Source organism: Coffea arabica, chromosome 4e (assembly GCF_036785885.1).
Source record: "Coffea arabica cultivar ET-39 chromosome 4e, Coffea Arabica ET-39 HiFi, whole genome shotgun sequence".
Lineage (NCBI taxonomy): Eukaryota > Viridiplantae > Streptophyta > Magnoliopsida > Gentianales > Rubiaceae > Coffea > Coffea arabica.
Genome location: NC_092317.1, coordinates 42,835,670 through 42,857,936, shown reverse-complemented (window position 1 = coordinate 42,857,936; position 22,267 = coordinate 42,835,670). Strand labels below are relative to the sequence as shown.

The 22,267-nt window shown below is 36.0% G+C and overlaps 2 protein-coding genes across 5 annotated transcripts; one reads left to right on the top strand and one right to left on the bottom strand.

The window, feature by feature from the left end:
• Nucleotides 1–7,187: 7,187 nt before the first annotated feature.
• LOC140005623 (uncharacterized) lies at nt 7,188–8,229 on the top strand. The gene is made up of 3 exons (XM_072046637.1): nt 7,188–7,433; nt 7,578–7,727; nt 7,852–8,229. Exons 1-3 carry the CDS (start codon nt 7,188–7,190, stop codon nt 8,227–8,229), a joined length of 774 nt encoding a protein of 257 aa, XP_071902738.1.
• A 10,571-nt stretch (nt 8,230–18,800) lies between these two features.
• Nucleotides 18,801–20,987, bottom strand: LOC113741020 (uncharacterized). 4 transcript variants are annotated; one of them, XM_027268517.2, is made up of 3 exons: nt 20,857–20,987; nt 19,190–20,281; nt 18,801–19,073 (listed from the first exon to the last, which is right to left on the bottom strand). In XM_027268517.2, exon 2 carries the CDS (start codon nt 20,227–20,229, stop codon nt 19,198–19,200), a length of 1,032 nt encoding a protein of 343 aa, XP_027124318.2. In that variant the 5' UTR covers nt 20,230–20,281; nt 20,857–20,987; the 3' UTR covers nt 18,801–19,073; nt 19,190–19,197. The 4 variants fall into 4 exon arrangements, with proteins under 4 accessions (XP_027124318.2, XP_071904029.1, XP_071904030.1 ...); XM_072047928.1 differs by having other exon boundaries at nt 19,190–20,476; nt 20,857–20,983; XM_072047929.1 differs by having other exon boundaries at nt 19,190–20,370; nt 20,857–20,983.
• Nucleotides 20,988–22,267: the final 1,280 nt, after the last annotated feature.

The window sequence follows — 22,267 nt, the reverse complement described above, 5'->3', positions numbered from 1 at the left end:
ACTGGTGTGAAATACAGATACAAGTTGCAATGAGTCCACGTGAGCAATTGATTAGACCGTATGATTTGCAACAAACAATTCAAGATGCACTTGGTGCACCAGTTGCTTGGCCTTGTCATTTGGTGAGATATGCACTACTTAAATACATTGCGGATTTTCTGGAATTTTAATGACTTTGCTATGATGATCTAATGATCCCCTTGGTCTTTGTGCACAGGTGGAACCAGCTGAAGAATGATGGGAACTTCATGGTTATGACTGAGGACTCTCAACAAAATGGAAAGTTTGGAAGCTACTTCTACTTCTTTCAACTTGTTAGGGATGAGAGTCTTTTAGTTTGTGCATAAGAAAGTCTTTCAAGTTATTGTAAATGAGAATCTTTTGGTACTTTATTGGGATTTTAGTACTTGCTTTGAGCACTTGTTTACGATTTTAGTACTTGCTATGTTTGTATTTGTTATCGACTTTTAATCGGATGAATTATGTTTAAGTATCGACTTCTTCTTTTAAATTGCTATATGCATTCTGCTCTTTGGGATAATTTTACAAGTCCTTTGGGATTCTGGTTGATGGAATGTACAGTAGGGAGGACTAATTGCAGGTTGCTTCCATATAAAAAAAAATTGGGAAAAAACTCCTGGCAATTAAAAGTGTCACCATAGCTTAGCTTCGAAAAACACTAATGACAAATGGGCATGTCGTCCAAAGCAGTGTAAATTCACATGACTACGTGTCCTTAAAGCCATATATTAAGACAACTCAAGATGCCTTCATAAACTGGATATACTAGTAATCTGCTACTGATGTTCTAATGCTATATGGACACTTTTGATTATCACAAAAAAAAGTTTTTGTTGGCAGAGGTAATGCTATAGCAGCATTGTTTTCCTGACACATTTGAATGCTGCTAAAGATTTGAGGCTATCCCCACATTGGAAGGGACAACACTCGCCCTAGGTGTGAGGATAGATAAAGTGTCAGGTTAGATTATCTATACTGACACCTTTAAATGCCGCTAAAGGCCATTTTTGTTGTAGTGTGATAGTTCTGACCAAATAGTTTGGTTTATAAACAAAAAGAGAGTTTTTAAATGAGTATTTGAATCATATTCTTTTTTATTTAAATTATTCATTGCTTCTTTTCAAAAAATTGATTATTATGCATAGCAATTGATGGAAAATAAATAAGATAAATTATGATGACTCCATCTCTGAAATTGTCTGATATTAACATGACGTCCTCTAAACTTTTACTCAAGCATTGCACACGTGAAGATGATGGAGATGCTTTTCTAATTCAAAGTCGGGATATCTATTGTTGAATCCAAATTCCAACATAACTTCTAAAAGTATAAGGGATACATTTGTAATTACAACAAATGTGCATGGGGGCTTATTATGATGCGCAAAAATACAATAGTGCTAGATTCAAGGAATTATAAGAAAACTAACCGTCTAAAAATTCAATTCCATATTCAATGAAATTTACACAATTGATCATAGTTACTTCGTAAATAAAGAAGATCTCATATATTTAGATTTGTCAAAAGTATGACACAATTAGATTCCTCAAAACTTACAATCTCGTATGTTGGGACAATTAATCATAGAATGATGCAATTAATCGTATTTTTTCTCACATTTTTGGAGGTCAAAAATCAAAAGTAATCCCAAAAAAGCATCGCAAAGATGACTAAACAATTATTCGAGTTTAAATTCCTAACCAGATTCTACATCAAAACCAACATTCTTTTTATCCGTGTGACCATACAGTGGATATTTTGATGGCCTTATATATTCGATTGATATCTCTAGATGAATTTTCTTCCTATAATCCTACCAAGAAAATATTTTTGTGAGTCAATAAACAATTAAATGCTAATCAAAAGAATGAATAATAAAAATAACCTTTAATAGATTAAGGCACAATTTTATAAGAGTAAATCTTATACATATTGATAGTGTATACACTATTACTGTTGAATCGATGACACGTGCAGAAGTTGAATTTCAAATTCAAAATTTACATAATTGTTGTTCATCAAAAACTGACAATGTATATATTGTCAGTATATGAAAGATAAATCCATTTTACCAACCTCTAAAGTTTTTCATAATATCACTTGGCACAATTGATGTCCCAAAAATATTACTTACCTCCACTAGTATTGAATCACAATAACTACACTAGACCTTTATTAGAACTTAATTCACAATTTCACATATCAAATATATGGACCTCCAAAAATTAAAGAAAAGTCATTTTCTTGTCTTCACTTTTCTACAACTTACCCTTGGTTCATTTTTTTTAATGATTATGTGATATTTAAAGTAATTATGGCAAAATTAGTCTATTTTCTTGTGATATAATAGATTTGTTACATTGATTTGGTGATTTTGATTTGATATTTGTAGTGATCTTGTTCAAATTGAAGCCTTAGGTCATTAGGGTTAGGAAAAGGTTGGTTAAAAGAAGAGTTCATAAGAAGTTGGTTTTAGGTGGATAAATTTAGATTAATCCTAGTGTATCCCTTTACAATATTTTTTAAAATTTTTATCTTTAGAGTCATAGTTTTGTTGTTGTTGTGACAATAGTAGGGATGGTTTTGAAGGTGGTGAAGATTTTAAGAATACACAGTGTGGCATAGGAGTATTTATTATTTTGTTTCTTTTATGAGCAAAAGGAGCTACAAAAGAGTAAATTAGGATTTTTATATAAAATATATGATATTTTTAATATTTTGTTACACAAATAATAAAAGATAGGGAGGTAAGTGATATTTTTAAAATCTCAAGAGTGCTAAGTGATACTATAAAAAATCATAGGAAGGTTTTTGAAATATCCTATAGATTGAACATAGTTGTTAAAATAAGATAATGAGAAACAAGATCATACCCTTTCCATATGCATTTATTGGTCAATTGGGAAGATACTAACAATATCCAAGGAAAAAATATTTTAAGATAAAGAGGTATTTAGATTTTGAATGAAAAAAAATTCTTCTAACAAATTATTAATAATTTTTTGAAGAATGTCATTGCCATTGGTTGACAAGGCAGAGTAGAGTGATTGAGAACTTGAGATCAAAATTTGGCAAATAACATAGAAAATGGCTAAGCTAACTTTTAGAAGTGCAAAAAAAAAAGAATTTTGATCTAATTTCTTTCCTTTCTTTAGTTGATCTGAATTACTTTCTAAATTTTTGTCTAGTATCTAAACTCATCAATTTCCAAATAGATGACTTCTGCTAAATTTGCCATCTCAGTTGATTTTCTTCATGAAATTGTTTACAAATATCATTACTTACTTAAATCTACTCATATAATTTGTTTTGCCTATTATACTTTGTACAAATAAATCAAATTAAATATACCAACTTTTGAGATAGGATAATCATCTAATTTGCACAAATGATGAAGACCTAATAGATATATTCATCTAATTATGGCAGCTTCACGATGTTTAATTAAAAATCTAAATAATCTCGTTTGACATATTCCTTTCTAGATGGCAATTTGAAACAACAAAGTTTGGATGGGAAGTTAAGAAAGTGATAGACTCCTTTTTTTTAAACAACAGTTAATGTTATTCTTGGTAGTGAGGAAACTGTGTAACCTTAATAGTGTATATCGACCAGAAGGAACACAGAAGCAAGGAAAACAATTAGCTAAGTAAGATTCTACATACGAAAACTACAAATAACACATCTCATTAGTAGAAAAATTGTTGAAGAGATCATTTTTCTCCAAACAACTCCAAAACCCTCTATGAAAAAAAAAGTAAATTAATACATACATTACCAATAATTAATACGTGGTTGTGAGTTAACGAATCGAAATAAGTATTAGAAATCTTTTTTTTTGGTAAATTATGATGGAAAATAAAATTGAAAGTGTTTAAGAAACCAATTTACACTACCTAATAGCAAAATTCACTATCATTCTACGATAACTACATAAAACAAATAAGCAATCTTTGTTTCACTATTTAGAAGTTTTGTTGTGTGCATTTGCAATGTTATTGTGTCTTTCTGCAACTGAAAGATCTATATAAATATCCATTGCATGAAACTGAAAATCACCACTTTTTCGACTCATTTTTACTTAATAAATGTGACCATAAAAAGTTTAGCAAAACAAAATTGCTAATATTACAAGAATTTATCAAGAAATGCAGAGGAGCAAATTCTAGACCGATTTTTTCGCTAGGGTTTTCTCTCCAAGAGACCGAGCTTTCTCTCCTTGCCGTTGGTGCCTTGCATGGCGGCCCTTCAACCTTCGGCTGAGGGGCAAGGAACATCCCCTTCCACAAGGAAGTCCTTCTCACAGTTGTTCTCCCAGTCTTCATCGTCACCAATACAGTTACGGCCTGCGACAACATACAAGGGTGAGGCTACCATCATATTTTCCAAGGAGGATGCGGACAGGTTGGCAGCACCTTTTCGATGGGCTTTGGTGGGGAAGTTTTCGCATGGTCAGCCAACATTGGAGGACATCCGGAAGTTCTTTGCTTCACTGGACTTGAGAGACCATGTTTCGGTTGGTCTGATGGACTATCGCCATGTGCTTATCAAGTGCACGACTGAGACAGATTTCAATAGACTATGGACACAAGGGATTGGGCACTTAGGTAGATTTTCGATGCGTGTGTTTCGCTGGAGAAGGGACTTCCATGTTCAGAAGGAATCATCTCTGGCTCCAGTTTGGGTGACCTTACCAGCTTTGCCGATACACTATTTTGATAAACACTCGTTATTTTCCATCCTTTCTCCAGTTGGGAAGCCATTGTTCTTGGATGCAGCAACGTCGGCAGGCACACGGCCAAGTGTGGCCAGGGTATGTGTGGAAGTGGATTTGGTGAAGCCTATCTGCTCGCAGGTATGGGTGGCAGTGGAGGGTGAGATTGGATTTTGGCAGCAGATCGTCATAGAAGATTTACCTTCATATTGCTCAGTGTGTTGGCAGTTGAGACATTCGGTTGGTGATTGCAAAAGGAACGCTGAGGAATTTGCCGCTCGTCGGGTACCCAAACTACATACGGTGGCATCGCATGCTCCCCAAGCTGTCGTAGACGCTAAGACGCAGGTGGAGATCTTTGCTAAGGAAACCCATGCAGCTCCAATTTTGTTATCTGCGACGGAGGAAGCAGGGATGGGTCAAGAGCTTACGCTCGAGGGGTAGCGATCCGCGAAGAAAGTGCAGCAGATTGGGGCGGCGGAGTGTGCAGCTCAACCTGCTGGTGCGCAACAGGGAGCTGGGCAGCCTGTTGCCATGGGCAGCGCTGCGAGTGCAGGTGATGGGTCAGACGTCCTGGTGTGTGGGGTGATGGGTGCATGTGCTCTTTTGTTTTGTATAGGGAAGAAAATATGATAGTCAGTAAAAAACTGAGTGTTGATGCATTAAGCATTATTGTGGATGAGGAGCGACAGCTTCCTCAGTGTCATTGAACACTAGCTTGTAGAGTTTCGATCGAGCCGTTGCTCGTACTTGTAATTTTTTTACCTTCAAAGCAATGAGATCATCCTATCGTTTTGACAAAAAAAAAAAGATGGGTGCTGCAGATGAGAGTCTAAACCTTGAGCTTCACAAGGAGCCAGATCAAGGAAACGGGCAGCAGCTTTTGCAGCCCGAACAGCGGGAAATTGGTGATGGGCAGCCTGCTCAACTCCCGGATACCAGCCTGGACAGGAGTGATGGACATGCTTCGCAGCGAAGGAAGGGGAGATTGCGGAGGTGTATGTTGAACTGCCTCTCGTGACGGGCAACTTATCTCCCTGGATGATTGTGAGACAGGAAGATATAGCGGAGCCGTCGGTCCAGGCTTTAAACATAGATACGGTCACTAATGGTGTGCAAGGAATCAAGAAAGGGCAAGGGAAATGTGTCCGTGCGCGTTTCCCTTCTGATAGACAGCTGCGGTCTGCAACACCAACCTATAACTCCTTTCAAGTTTTGCCTTATGATTAACGCAATTTTCTAGAATATTCGAGGGGTTTCCAAATCCCCAAATCTTAGAAGATTGATAAAATTAATACGGATGTATGGTGTTAAGTTTGCTGTTTTTTGTGAGCCCAAAACTGATGTCTAAGATTGACTTCATTCGTATGCATCTAGCATTTGATTTAGTTATTACAAATTTATCGGACGATATTTGGGTTTGTTATTGCACTCCTTTCAGTTGTTCAGTTGTAGGTAATTCAAGTCAGCATATTTCCCTATCTATTCAGCATCCCTTGCTTCCTGGTCCTGTCATCTTCTCATTTGGTCATGCCAAATGTTCTTCGGACAAGTGAAGAGAACTATGGCGAAATCTTCTTGCTGATAAGCCTAGATCCCTTCCATGGTGTATTGGAGGGGATTTTAATGTCATTATGGCCCCCCATGAAAAGCGTGGAGGGCGGCCGATTGGTGTTTAGGAGGGGGTAGAGCTTATGTCTTTTATGGAGACGGCTGGTGTTTTTGACGCGGGTTTTTCGAGAGCCAACTTTACGTGGTGCAACAATAGGAGAGGCAGAGCTAAAATTTGGAAGTGATTGGATAGAGTGCTAATCAATGGGGAGTGCGCTGAGGTCTCTTCCATTGTATCGGTTGAGCATTTAGCAAGACATCCGTCAGATCATGCACCTATACGGATATCTTTTGCTACTCGCTTAGACAACAAACCGAGGCCGTTTCGGTTCTTGAATGTTTGGACGTCTAAGGCAGACTTGTTGGAAGTAATTAGAGGAGCTTGGGATAGACCAGTGAATGAAGCCCCATTGCGTGTCTTGTGCTTAAAACTAATGGTGACAAGAAGGGCTATCCAAGAGTGGAACAAGCACACTTTTGGCTATCTTTGATACGGTTCGGGTGGCAGAGGCTGCTGTTCGAAGGGCTGAAATAGAGATGGAGGGCAACGCCTCTGAGGTGGTGCAAGATGGACTTCATAAGCCTCAGGCGGACCTAAGCTAGGCGCTGCTCATTGAGGAGCAATTTTAGAGTCAAAAGCCCTGAATGAGGTGGCTCCATATTGGGGCTCGGAATTTCAAGATTTTTCATGTGGTGGTGAAGAAAAAAAGGGTTCAGAGCACCATCCATCGAATTAAAGATTCGTAGGGTTCTTGGGTGGAGAAGGATGAGGACATAGCAAACGAGGCGATTGCGTTCTTTTCGGACCTATTTTCTTAACCTACTAGCCTTGCACCAGATATGCTGCACTTGATTCCCTCTTTGATAACGGAGGAGGAGAATAAGACCTTGGAGGAAGTCTCATCCATGGAGGAGGTTCGACGAGTGGTTTTTGCAATGGACGGGGAGAGTGCTGCGGGACTGGATGGATTCATGGGTAAGTTCTTCACATTCTCTTGGGATGTCATTGCTCAAGATGTCTATAATGTTGTGCTGAGTTTTTTCTATGGGGCGGAGTTGCCTAAATTTATTACCTCCACTTCCATTGTGCTTATCCCTAAAGTGCCAAATCCCCAGGATTTCTCGATGTTTAGGCCGATTAGTCTTTGCAATTTTTTTAATAAGCTGCTATCCAGAATTTTGGCCGACAAGTTGTCATCTATTTTGCCAAAGATTATCTCTCCCTAGCAGACAGATTTTGTTAAGGGTCGGAATATCACGGAAAACTATCTGTTGGCCCAAGAAGTGCTGTCGGGTATTGGCAAGCCTTCGAGAGAGGGTAATGTCGCGCTAAAATTAGACATGTCTAAGGCTTGCGATAAGGTGTCCTGGCTTCATATTGTTAGTGTGTTACGGAGGTTTGGATTTGGAGAGCAATTCATAGACAGGGTTTGGCGCTTGCTTTCTAATGTGTGATTTTTAGTCATTGTCAATGGTACCTCGCATGGTTTTTTTAAATCGGCAGGGGGATCCTTTGTCCCCGGCATTATTTGTCATAGGGGCTGAGGTGCTGTCACTGGATTTGAATAACCTTGCGCTACAATCCGGTTTCGTGGGGTTTCGAGTTCCACACGGGTGTCTTCCTATCACTCATTTGGCTTTTGCTGATGATGTAATCATCTTTGCGAATGGCTCGTCTAATTCACTGAAGTGCATTATGCGGGTGTTGGAGTTGTATCATCAATCCTCGAGGCAGTTGGTTAACGCTCAAAAGAGTGGGTATTTGGTTCATCCGTCACTGCCTCCGTCTCGACGAATGATGATTGAGCAGATCACGCAGTTTGCCCAGGCAGTCTTTCCCAATTCGCTACTTGGGATTCCCCCTGTACTTAGGCCGATGTAGATCGTCGTATTTTGGGGCAATAAGACAAGCTATCTTGGGAAAGGCGTTGTCGTGGAAGTCAAGCCTTCTCTCTCCAAGCGGGAAATTGATCCTTATCAAACATGTCCTTGCGTCTGTTCCCGTCGACTTGCTTTCGGCTATTGTGGTGCCTAGCTCGGTATTCACGATGATAGAAAAGGTTTGTGCAAATTTTCTATGGGGATCAATGGCTGAGAAATCAAAGTTCCATTGGATACGATGGTCTCAGCTGTGCTATCCGGTGGAAGAGGGTGGGGCAGGATTCGAAGACTTCGGGATGTCTACAAAGCTTTCTCGTGCAAGTTATGGTGGAGGTTTCAGACGGGAGCTTAGCTTTGGGCGACTTATATGCAAGCTAAATACTGTAGGAAAAAGTATCCTTGTCAAGTGCCATTCAGTATATCTGCTTTGGCTATTTGGAGACGAATGTGGAATGTTAGTCGGCAGGTAGAACTGTCAATGTTATGGCAAGTTCATGGGGGCTCCTGTCACTTCTGGTACGACAATTGGGTAGGCAGTGGTGCTTTATTTCTCAGATCGACAGTCATCCCGGACCTCACTTTTGGGGACTTTGTCGCAAATGGAAAATGGGATATCCAATTGCTATCTCGGGCCTTACCACTGGAGATCATCCCCTCAATCTTACAGCAACCGATACCTGAAGGTGGTCGTGCAGATGAGTTTGTGTGGATGCCGACAAATTCTGGGAAATTCATGCTAGCGTCGGCTTTTGGTGAGGTTCGTCAAGCCCGCAACACTTCTGCTGTTCTATCACGCGTCTGGCACCATCGGATACCGTTGAAGGTGTCCTTCTTCATGTTATGACTATTGATGGGAAGGTTGCCAGTGGCGGATGCGCTATGTCAGCTTGGTTTTCAAATGCCGTCGAAGTGTCTTGTTGTCGGAGCCCATCGTGCGAATCTATTGAACATGTGTTTGCGTTGGGGTAGGTTGCCATGGAGATCTAGGGATATTTTGGGGGGGGGGTGTGTGGAGTGTCTGGTACAGGGTCCTTACTGTACACTTGAACAGGTGCGTGGTGGTTTGTTGAGTAGAAATCGGAGAGGAGGCGTTTTTTGTTCACAACTCTCCCTAGTCTCATTTGCTGGCACATCTGGAAGGCTAGGAATAAAGCCATTTTTTAAGGCAAACCAATGCAGTCGGCAGCTATTGTTCAGGCCATATTCTGTGAAGTTAAGATGCTGGTGGAGATTCAGTTTAAGGGCAAGGTTGGGGTCCATACGTTTCAGCAGTTATCTGATTGGTCCTCTCAGCCAGCGCGCACGTTTGGATTCCAGTTGATACGTTGGACAGTGCCGGAGGTCGGGATGCTAACGCTGAATACAGACGGTTGCTCAAAGGGCAACCCAGGTCCGAGCGGTGGTAGTGGAGTCTTGCGTGATTCGTCAGGCAGTCCTCTATTTGCTTTTTCAGTTTTTCTGGGGAAATACCTCCAGTTTACATGCGGAGACTATGGCCCTTTTGCTTGGGCTTCGCGAATGTGCTTAGAGGGGGTTTGATAATGTGGGCGTCCAGTTAGATTCCTTGGTCTTGGTGGGGATTCTGCGGAAGCAATTTCAGTGTCCTTGGCATATTCGGAGGGAGGTGTGGCAGATTTGGCAGTTGCTAGATGAGTCCCCTCGAATAGTTCATTGCAACAGGGAGGCAACAAAGTTGCTGATATTTTATCTAATGTGGGAGTTGCTCACCCTGAGCAGCAGATTAGGGTTTATGATCATATACGCTTGATTCCACAGTTGGCTCGTGGTGAAATTCGGCTAGATAGGCTAGGATTGCCTTCAGTTAGGAAGTTAAGGATGGTGTAAGGTTTATGTTGGGGTAAGATCCGATCACTATTGTAATTTTCGGTTCTAATTAATAAGACTACTACATTTATTTTAAAAAAAAATTATCAAGAAATGCATTTAACAGAACAAATAATAGTTTCTTTCCTTTTTGGTAGAGTCATCATCTAATACTCATACAAGTTACAACTTGTTTTGTACTAGAATCGTTTTCTTTCAAGAATTATTGATGAAGAATGAAGATTAATGCATTCAAGAATTCATTTTATGCTGTCTAATAACAAAACTGCACTCTCATTTTACGAGAACTATATAAAGCAAATAAAAGTTTCTAAGGCTTGTGAATTCCTGGCTAATAAGCAAATAAAAGACGATTCCAGGAATTATCGTCTCCAGACACGAATAAATTAATTCATAAGGAAATTAGCATCAACAATAGCAAGAAAAGAATGTTCTATTTTCTCATACTATCTTTGACCTACATCTCACTAATTACAAGAGTGAGACAAGGTAGTCTTCCAAACAACATCCTACATTTATCTTTACAGAGTGAATCATTATTTCCAGGTAATTGTTGTGTTGACTACTTATTCACCATATTCAGCTTCATAACCTTTACAGAACAAATCGCTAATTCAATTACTGTTTACAGTAAAGTTTCTCCAACGGAGACTTGTACAGACTTGTAATATTGTCTATTTTCTGCTGGGATTGGTGCAAATATTACTCCTAAGTTTTGGAAGCTAATTACTGATTATTGTGAAAGTGTATAAAGTTTTCAGATAATCAACACGGTTCAATTTGTTGCAACTAAGTCTTGCAATTCCTCGGAAGAGAGCAAATTTTTCATAATACACATGCTGAGTAGTGAAACTTCGGAGGCATTTGATAAATAGTTTCATACTAAGGAATCGGTTTCAAATTTAATCATAATGACACTTATCATTTGGGAATGAGAGGACTACAGCTTCCATGTTTTGAAGAAGAGCCATTTCGGCCTACATTATAGAGAAAATAGTAGTTGAAGTGGCCAGATTCTGGTGAGAAATGGCTGCTCTCCACTTGTACAACTTGTTTCCTCCTCCAATAATTCACAGCTATTGATGAACGTGTGACAACCAATTAGCAGCTGTAAAAGGGATGTTTCAAGTCTCATTTCTTGACTACATTCATCTATATATAGCTATGGACTTGCAAGATTCAAGATAACTTTGGAAGGCTAGAGAAACTCACCAGAAATGTAGCTTTCACTAGTTTTTCATAGTTCATTAGTTAGGGTAGTGTTTTCTTCTTGTATTTGTAGCTAAACTTAGATGAAGTTGAGGATGAAGATGGAGAGCATGGAGTTCAAGTGACATGGGTGACATTTCTCCTATCACTTTATTTCTTGTATTGCATCTTATGTTTAGTTATAATACAAGTATGGATCTTTCTTTTATTTTCTTCATGTTTAGTTAAGTTTATGCCTAGAGTTATGGTTGAACTTGCCATATCCTGTTTGTGATGTTTACTTGGCTACTTGGTGATATTATTTTGAACAAATTATTTATCACTTTTGCTTATCTAATCATGATTAACTGGCCATTAATTGTGATTATCTTAAGGTGTTAAGTTTGCAATGAAAATTAGAATTTAACACTAGTTCAAAGAAGTTATAAACCTAGGTAGTACACTCACGAGAGTAGAGGTGCACCTTTGTGGCTTTAGTGACTTGTTTCATGTAATTTCATAGAAGAAATGAGCTTGTAATTAATATCATAACCATGAGAGTAGGTATGGTTTAGCTACAAGTATAGTTGATTTACTACGAGAGTAGGTTTCACATACATGAGGAAATTACGCCATAACTAGCCAAGATAATAGCATTGACTTAACCGGTAACTTTATTTGCAAGAGTAGTAAGGAATTCCATACCTCAAGGAGTTTTCTAGTGTTAATTTTATTACTTTTACTTCATGTTTATAGTCTAAATAATAAAGGAGTTCGAAAATCACCGGTAGTTGCAATCTTCTCTGTGGAATCGACCCTTAATACCCTATACTCGCTCACGATTTGTATACTTGCGACAAATCGAGTGTGGGGTATTTAGGAGTTTATAAATGTAAAACTTGAATGTGGATGAACTAAATTGATATGTATACCCCGCGCACGTAAAGTTTTTGGCACCATTGCTGAGGAAGATTTGTCAATATTGGTGTTAAGAGCAACTTTATTAATTTAGACATTTTTTACTTGTTTTTCTTGTATCTGTAGTGTCTAGTGTCTTAATTTTTGTTTTTAGTGTCTTTTTGAGTCTTTGTGTATGCTTTTTTTTATGCGTTTAGAGTCATCTATTCTCTTTGACTAAACTTTTTTTAAGTTATTTTGAAAGCATGTTTAGGGGCTCAAGGAGAGTAGAAAACATGAGGAGACCATGCATGAGAGAAGAAAGATCGACAATGGATGGTTACTATGTGCAAAGCTCCTTGAATCAAGGTAACCAAAAAATTACCGAAGGTATGTCGTTTGAAGATGGTTTAAAGTGCTTAAGGGCTAAACTTGATGTTATAACATTACAAATTCAAATGGACACTATTATGCATGAAATTGAGCAAAAGAGGAATGTTAATACTTTTAATTCGAATCATATGATTTGTGACTTGTGTGGAGATTATCATGCTACCTATACACGTAGACAAGCATAAAATGTGGATTATTATGATGAATTAGGGCATTACAATCCTTATTTTGATCAATATGGTGCTAATTTGAGCAGTTCTTATGCTTATGGTTGGGATAATCAATGTGCATATAGCAATTCTCCATGTTTTTATGATTACCAACCCGAATTTGTCCAATTTGAATCTAAATCATCTTGGGAAATGGCAATAGAAAGGTTAGCTAATGCACCTTTACCTTAGGAATTAGAAAGTGAACCATTAGCTAATGATTCTAGGCCATCTTAGGAGTTAGCTTTAGAAAAACTAGCTAATGCGACTTCCGACCATTTTGCTAGGATCGAGGAAAGGATAGATGAATTAACTTCTCACTTTGGTAGTATACAAGAGCAATTGCATGCATTTTGTGAAGTTATTTCTTCTAATGATATGCAAAATGATCCTATCATGAATGGTGGGAGTGTTGTATGTGAAAATGGATTATATTTTGGTGAAAATGATGCATCTAATATGAGTTTCAATGAAAAAGAGTCCATTTCACATGATAGTACCTTTGAAACTAACTTTGAATCTCAAGAGGTGAGATTTAATGACTCAATACACCCCTTGTGAGGAGTGTATATATTGAGAGTATAGGTTTTAAAGGTATTATAGCCCAAGAAAGCCATGCGGACGTTCCTTTGGTGAGTTCTCAAGTGATACACATTCAAGATAATATCTATGAAACACTTGAGATAAGTAAGTCACTTCCATCTCTCTTATCATTTAATTATGTGACTTTTGCTATTAAGCCACCTTTTAATGATCCACCATGATCTAAATTGGTGGATTATTCATTAACTAAGCCTCCTTGAAAAATGAGATTCAATAGTCGAGTCAACGACTATAAACAAAAGCGCTTGTTGGGAGGCAACCCAATGTTTTAGTATATTATGTTATTTTGGTGTGATTTTATATTTCAATTATGTTTTTAAGTTATTTTGTTGTTTTTCTTTTGTAGTTTTGGGAAATAGAAGCAAAAGTGACCAAATGAGGTGAAAAAGGCGAAATTTGATCAAGGAATTCAACCCCTCGATTTGAGTAAACGTTGTTTTTTATTCGTTAGAAAGGGATAAAATGCATGTTTTGATCATGTTACATGTGCGCGCATTGATAATTTTGGTAAAAAAATGGTCTAGAATGCATTTTGAGCATTTGGGGTAAAAGTTATATTTTTGGAAAGTTACAACATTTCTGCAGAAAACTGTAGAAATTGAAAACACGAGCTCAAAAATAAGCGACTTGAAGTCGCGTATTCATGAGCCGCATATTCAATTCTGCACCAACAACAAAGAAAACGCAACTTCAATACGCGACTCAAAGTCACGTATTCGTTTAAGTCACGTATTCTATTCTGCATCATTAAAGCAGAAAACGCGACTCCAAAACACGAGTTCATAGGCGCTTTTTCTGCAGTCGCGTTTTTAAGGATGTTTTTAAAGAAAAATGCAGGTTCCTTGATTCTCTTCTTCTTCTTTTCCTCATGTATTCCCTTGTACCTTGAGTAGTTGATTGTGTATTTTTTATAGGAACGTCACCACCACAAAGGCTTAGGAGTTACGGATCGCTGTTATATGTTTGTTAATGCCTTTGTTATCACCTTTATTTCTCATTTTCCATTTTTAGGTTTACATCACTAATGGAACTAATGAAGTTGTGGAGATAACCGGACAATGGCTCGTGAACTTTTTACTTTGCGCACTTCAATCACATCAATAGAGGAGTATTACTTTCTTTATTTTGATTTTCCTTTTTACACATTGAGGACAATGTGCATGTTAAGTGTGGGGGGGGGGAGAATTGAGATCATATACATTGAATGTGATTGACTTGTTGGTTGCAAAATTGCAAAAATGCCCCAAAAGTTTCAATTTTTTTCAATTTTATCCAAATGGGTAACAAGTTCCATACCTTTAGTAGTTCAAATTCCTTCTACTTTTGACGTAAATATATGTTATTTGGAAACTTCTTTTCTCAATTTACTTGAAAATGATTATTATGTGATTATAATTTGTGCATTTATAGGAAAATATATCTTGTAAAGTGGAGAAAATTATGCCCACATTTTGCATATTTGATAAAATTTCTTCTCTTTATTTGATTTTATAAGTTAAGTGATAAATATGGTCAATAATTGCAATACTCTTCTCATGATTATTCTTTTGAGGGACTAATTATTATATTTACTAAAAAAAAAAAGAGAAAACAAAATGAAAATAAAAAAAAAGAAAAAAAAGAAGAAAAGAAAAAAAAAAAATAAGAGTTGTCCTACTCCAATGATTCTTGTGCTTAGTAACCGGGAGTCTTCATCTACAAATGTCGACTTTCGCGTCAAATGGTACTTGAATTAAGAGTATGCAAGGCAATTTGAGTATATGAAGTGTTGAGTAACCGGCGATCTTTATCTAAAAATGTCGATCGTCGCGTCAAAAGGCACTTTCACAACTTAAGTATATATTTAGCTATGTTATATCAATAAATCCCTCTTTAAGCAAAATAAGAAGATGATCATGGGTTTAGGGTGTATTTTATTGACTATATGAGTTACTTGCTTGTGAAATTGGGTAAGGATGAGAAATTGACTTGAATTTGTTACAATAGCGGTATAATTGGCTCTCCTTTACTTGATATTATGAGTACTCGAGGATTAATGGATGATTACATAATGGTTATTTACCTTGTTTTTGAGGAAATGAAGTTGAATGGTGCACATATGTTTATGTTCAAAATTTGGAATCATTGTTGGTTTGTATTTCTAATTGCTTGAGGACAAGCAATGGTTCAAGTGTGGGGGTATTTGACAAGTAGATATTTTACGTATTTTAAGTGTGTTTTATTAGTTAGTTTTGGTGTGTTTTATTTAGTTTTATAGCTAATTAACTAAGTTTCTAGTGAAAATGCGTATTTTGTGGTTTAAAGTGTGAAAATTGCATTTTTATGGATTTTTATGGTAAAAACTTCATGTTTTGTAGGTTTAACAATTCAATCAACAAATTGAGTGCATTGAGAAGATAATTGGATGATTGATGATGGTTTTAAGTGATAAAAATAGAATATGAAGTACAAAAGAGGAAATGCAATTAAGAACAAAAGAATGTAAGAAAAGTCAGCTTTGGCAACCTGTGGTATTTCGGCTATATCTTGAGCTACACACATTGGATTAAGATGATTCCTGAACGATTTTGAAGCTAAGAGATAGATCTATATTTGGTATGGAGATATCAAAGTCCAGTTCAGCCGTATTCCTAGTCAAAAAGTAGAAATATAGAAGTCAAAGTCTGCTGTCAAAAGCTGACAATAGAGCTATGACCAGTTACTGGTATTTTGATCATATCTCAGTCCACCGAGCTGAAAATAGCAGTTGAAGTGGCCAGATTCTGGTGAGAAATGGCTGCTCTCCACTTGTTCAACTTATTTCCTCCTCCAATAATTCACAACTATTGATGAACGTGTGACAACCAATTAGCAGCTGTAAAAGGGATGTTTCAAGCCTCATTTCTTGACCACATTCATCTACATATAGCTATGGACTTGCAAGATTCAAGATAACTTTGGAAGGCTAGAGAAACTCACCAGAAATGTAGCTTTCACTAGTTTTTCTTAGTTCATTAGTTAGGGTAGTGTTTCCTTCTTGTATTTGTAGCTAAACTTAGATGAAGTTGAGGATGAAGATGGAGAGCATGGAGTTCAAGTGACATGGGTGACATTTCTCCTATCACTTTATTTCTTGTATTGCATCTTATGTTTAGTTATAATACAAGTATGGATCTTTCTTTTATTTTCTTCATGTTTAGTTAAGTTTATGCCTAGAGTTATGGTTGAACTTGCCATATCCTGTTTGTGATGTTTACTTGGCTACTTGGTGATATTATTTTGAACAAATTATTTATCACTTTTGCTTATCTAATCATGATTAACTGACCATTAATTGTGATTATCTTAAGGTGTTAAGTTTGCAATGAAAATTGGAATTTAACACTAGTTCAAAGAAGTGATAAACCTAGGTAGTACACTCACGAGAGTAGAGGTGCACCTTTGTGGCTTTAGTGACTTGTTTCATATAATTTCATTGAAGAAATGAGCTTGTAATTAATATCATAACCACGAGAGTAGGTATGGTTTAACTACAAGTATAGTTGATTCACTGCGAGGGCGGGGTATACATAATTAAGATACACAAAAGTTTAATAATTGTCGAAAGTACGGAAGTATCTTTCTTGCCCTTGTTTGGATTGTGCTCAAGTCTTTTCTTGGTTGAGTGAGTTACACACGAGGGAGTCATCACGGAAGGATGTTGGTCTACAAATTTTTTGTTAGGTGCTCATAATGTTTCGTTTTCTACTAGTACAGATCCTATTAGATATGAAATGTACCTCTTTGAAGGAAAATTTTGCAATCCTTATGTACCTCAACCAATGTACTTCATGAGAAAAACAAACTATGCTAATAACTTTTCAAAATTGGGAAAATTTAGAAAATGGGAACAGAAAAATTAAAAATTCAAAAGATGAGTGTAACATCAGGTGAATTTTGGAACGGGGTATGGGTTATTATTTACCAATTAACATAGGTAATAAATTTATTGTTAAATGACTGAATTCTTTTCATAGTAATGTATATTTCATTGAATTGTAACGTCCTTATAAATAAAAATTGACAATTTCTTAAATATATATACACATTCGAATATTCACATTTAAATCGACATATGTGCACATATGTATACTCACGTGTGCACATATGGTGCAAGTGCACGTACACATACAAGTCTTGGTATATGCAATTACGGTCACTTCACATATTTTTACAAACTAAAGTTATTATTTATGAACTATAACCTTTAATCTACCTAACAATTTTTTGAAAATTTACACCTAGCTAATGAATACTAATTTTTCCTATTGTGTTTTTCCAAATTTTCCCTTCAAAAATTGACCAAAAGTTTGTTTTACTAACCAGTTGTCTATTTCCAAAGGAAACAAAGAAAGGATCTATATCTAGTGTACACAAATATAGAGAATCTGAGATCTGATGCAAACAACCAGTCAAACTTAAACCCTTGATATTAATCCATGGACTGATTTTAATGTAACTGTAACTATAGTTTAAGTTCATTCTTTCCAAATATTATCCAAATAGAGTTTAAAATTTTAACAATAACTGATAAATAATACTCCCTCCGTCCCATTGTTAATGTCATATTTCCACTTTTTACTTGTCCCAAAATTTGAGTCACTTTAAAAAAGTCAAACTACTTTTAAAATTACTTTCCAGTTATACCCTTCTATTGAAAAGTCAAAATTGCACTAAACAATTATGATGGGCCCTGCCATAACACATTTAGCTCCTTGCGTTTTTTTTTATTTCCGTTACTTTTCTTGGACTTCAAATCTTTGTTACTGTATTTCTTTTTTCTTCTTTTTCCTTGCTTTTTTTTTTGTGTTTTTCATTTCCATTTCTTTTCCTGCACTTCAAATCTTTGTTTTTTTTTTTTCCTTTTTTCTTCTTTTTGCTTGTTTTTCATTTTTTTCTTTTCTTTACTCTTTTCAAGCTACACAAGTGTTTGCAGATGCAATGAAAGTTTTGTTTCTTGTCTTTCTATCTTTTTTTTTTTAACAAAAGAACAAATTTCTTACAATAATACAAATCAAGTTTTTTTTTTGGATAAACAAATAAAGAATGCTAGATGCATTCCTTACCCTTTTGTTTATCACTATTTAATTTTTTTAATGTAAAGGTGAAAAAAGAAAAGGTAAAATTTGTCCTATAACTTGTGTTCTTGCTCTTAAATTTGCCTCTAGTATCAAACTAACAAATAAATAGAGTGAAAAAAATATCAAAGAAAAAATAAAATGATCAACTAATGCGTATTACGTTGAAATCCTAAACATCCAAGCAAGGCATTAATTTGAAAGCACCAAGACTAAAATAACATTTACTGCTCATTGCTTCCAAGAGTTCATGGTTGTCTATACAAATCAACAAAATACAAAATCTATGCCCCTAAAATGGATTCGAGTGACAACCAAATCTTATAAGCAACCCTCAAAAATAACTTAGGACCAAAAGTCAAGCCCCCTGTTTTGCACAAAAGCATTAGTAGCAAAGTCTAGCAAAAGCCAAGTCGTACAAAAGCATTAGTACCAAAAGTCTAGCAAAAGTCAAGTCCCCTGTTTTGTACAAAAGCATTAGTAGCAAAAGTCTAGCAAAAGTCAAGTCTCCTGTTTTGTACAAAAGCATTAATAGCAAAAGTCAAGTCCCTTGTTCTGCACAAAAAGCGTTAGCATAATCCAAGTCCAGAAACTTGATCCATGACTTGATATACCTTCAGAACAAAATAGAGAAAAAGAAATCAATCATAAGTTAGATAGCATTATCACTACCTTTATCATAATTTAGAAGTTAGCAAAGTTTAAATAATATGGAAATTCTAACCAATACCAGTACATTCATGCTTGCAGATAATGGATGATTTTGTCAATAAGCTCCTTATCACATCCAATTTGCAAAGGAAGATTTCCATCTCTTATCAACCGTTGCTTCCCAATATGTGGAACTTTGTAATTATTCCCTCCACAATTCTTCATCACCTCAAGCATACATAGTTGTAAGGTTAAGAACACATTGTTGAGACTTTCAGATGATAATTCATCGAAAGACTTTTCAACAGCAGAAATTAGTTCGTCAATAGAGTTAGGTGCTTCTTGATGCTGGAGTGATTGAATGGCTCTAAAATACCCAAGATCAAGAACATTCATATCAGGGCTATTAGGTGGTTGAAATGATAAACGAATATCAAAACCTTCTCTTGTGGCAGCTTCTATGAACTCAACATCCATTGGATCAATATGTGGTTTTGCATTATCTTGTTGGATGAAGATAGGGCTAATAACATCACTTTGTGGCCATTTAGCACGAATTGCAGGCAAAACATTATCAATTAAGCACCTTCTATACACTTCCTTGGTCACTGATAGGATAGGCTTTGTTTCTAGAGTACCAGCAACACGATTTTTGCTATTCCTTTTAGCTGGTTCTTTGAAGGCAAAAGGAAATATTCCAATTTTCCCATCAAAGTGCTTGTTTCTAGAACAATCAAAGCGAGGTCGAGCAACTGCAGCTAGAAACATAACCTTAACAATAAACTTTTTACTCCTACAAGTCCTCATAGGGTGTTCTTCTTCAGGATGTAGGTAGTATTTCTCAGACTCCTTAGTCATGTAGAACCACTTTTCATCGATATGAACCATATTGAACATGTTTTCGAAAACAGGTGCATCATTAAGACTCTCTTGTTGAAGCATTGACAAACAAAATTTGAGTCTTACCAATTTATTGTCATCAGTAAGGTGAGGCTTTAATGCATTTGAATGTGCTTTGATAACACCTTCTTTTATTCGTCGATGAAGAGTGGACTTGGCAACTTTCATTTTGGTTGATAGAGAACGAATATTTGTTCGACACCGTAGAGGTATTTCCATGATAGTGCTGAAGTCTATCTCTACCCTTTTGCGTCCTGCCCTCTTAGGAAACCTGCGAGAGATGTCAACCGAGCCTCCATTAATGATTGAAGACTTTGCTCTTTCCCAAATTCTTTGTACTGTCCTCGTGCTGATTTTGAACTGTGTTGCAATAACTTTGGTTAATCCTCTTTCTAGTTGTCCACCATAACTATATTGCAATAATGCTTCAAATATGGCTTGCCTTTGCTGATTTGTCAACTTTTTCCTAGAGATTTCATAATTTTGAAAACTATGATTATCCATGTTCACTGGGGAATATTATCAAACAGAATTTGTGCAATAGACGAATCTCTCTATAATCTCATTATATAGAGAATAAAGGCATCAGAATTATCAGCTTCCAAAATCTATTTATAAGAAACGTGAGAAACAAAAAGCTTAAAAAAATGCATCTACAAATTTTCAATGAACCGCCAAATTTCAAGAAAAAAAGGGAAAAACAACAAATGGCGCCAAATAAAAGATTAGCTAAATTATGCTAAGTCTCAAGATTATCTACTTCAAATTGATCAAAAGATCATAAAACAAAATGAAAATAAAAAAAAAGCACCAACAAAGTGATAGACGGAATTGTAGAAATCTTACCTTTTTCCATTGTCAATCTTCTGTAACTGATCTTGTTGATTTTATGAAACCCAAGCATACAGAGGAATAGCTAGAGTTGGAAACGGATGTTTGCTTTACTTTAACTTGTCTTTGCCTTTTAGTCAAATGTCTTAATGGCAAGTGGTCCCCAACACCCAACAGCTTGTTATTTTACTCCACGGACAACAAAGGGCACGATTGGAATAATCAGATAAGTGTGTCCCATTATGCTACTGTACATAAAAAGTGTGTTTCCCAAAAAGCGACCCAAATTTTGGGACGGAGGGAGTACTCGGTTATATGCAGATAAAATTTAAAAGATTTGGCTAAAGTCTAGTCATAATCAAGTCCAAAGCGACAACAAGAAAGGTTTTCCCCTGAACTTTGAAGAATTTTTAAAATTGACTAAAAAAATTTTAATTTTTTAATCCTATCCTAAAATTGCAACCCTCCCCCCCCGGCCCCGGGCCCAAAGTATTTTGCCCTTCTGAGTTCCTGAAGTCTACTGCTATCACTTAAGTTTATAAACAATCGCATGTTTCAAATGAAGTCAAATACTAGTTGGCAATTTAGGATTCAAAACTTTTAGTACATAAAAATAAATGTAAAAATTTTTGTTATCTACCATACAAAATTTTTTTGTCATCTAGTTGTTATTATTGTAAAATATTATATAATTTTAACAAAATTCACACAACTATCATACTGGTTATTAAAATTTTTTAACAAAAAATTTGTCTTAATCGTCTAAATTGCCCCCACTCTCTGCTACTGAGTCAGAATATTATAAATATACACAAATGAGACATAAGAATAAATAGAATATACGTCTACAACTAATCTTTGCTGGACTTTTCAAAAGAAAAAAAATAATATGTTTGTTGCACAAAGATAAATAATTTTTCACCACTTTGGAAACTCGCAAAAGCAAGTGTAGTTTTTTTTTTTGGTCAGCCTTTAATGTTGCCTTGCTTTTAGGAAACACAAAATTAGACGCCTCCGTCTCTTTTTCTAGTGTCATTTCTTGGGCTCTTTTGGCTTCGCCTCCCGTAAAATCAACCCAACCCAACGTAGACGGTGGCTTAGTGCAGAACATCGTAATTTTCATAGGTTGTTCGTTCAATGGGAAATATTAACTTTTTTTGTTTCAATATAAAGTAACTTTCATATTTTTTTTTCTTATTTTGATTTAAACTAATAAGATTTAGTATTTCTTCTACAATTTTTATTCATAAATTATATGACAATATGTTTAAAAACTTAAAACCATATGCAAAGAAACCTATTTTCAAAGAGAATATAGATATAAAGATAAGAAACAAGATATTAAACTATTACTAATTAGTACATTTAATGTATAAAAAATTCTAAAAAAACATAAAAAAAGAACTATGCAGATCAGATCACATAT

What these genes read in the sequence shown, in the direction of transcription:
- LOC113741020 (XM_072047927.1), bottom strand. Translation starts at nt 20,514, where the DNA reads ATGGATAATCATAGTTTTCAAAATTATGAAATCTCTAGGAAAAAGTTG.
- LOC140005623 (XM_072046637.1), top strand. Translation starts at nt 7,188, where the DNA reads ATGCTGCACTTGATTCCCTCTTTGATAACGGAGGAGGAGAATAAGACC. An exon ending in TTATTACCTCCACTTCCATT is followed by an intron (nt 7,434 to 7,577) that starts GTGCTTATCCCT and finishes TCTCCCTAGCAG; the next exon opens with ACAGATTTTGTTAAGGGTCG. An exon ending in AGGTGTCCTGGCTTCATATT is followed by an intron (nt 7,728 to 7,851) that starts GTTAGTGTGTTA and finishes TTAAATCGGCAG; the next exon opens with GGGGATCCTTTGTCCCCGGC.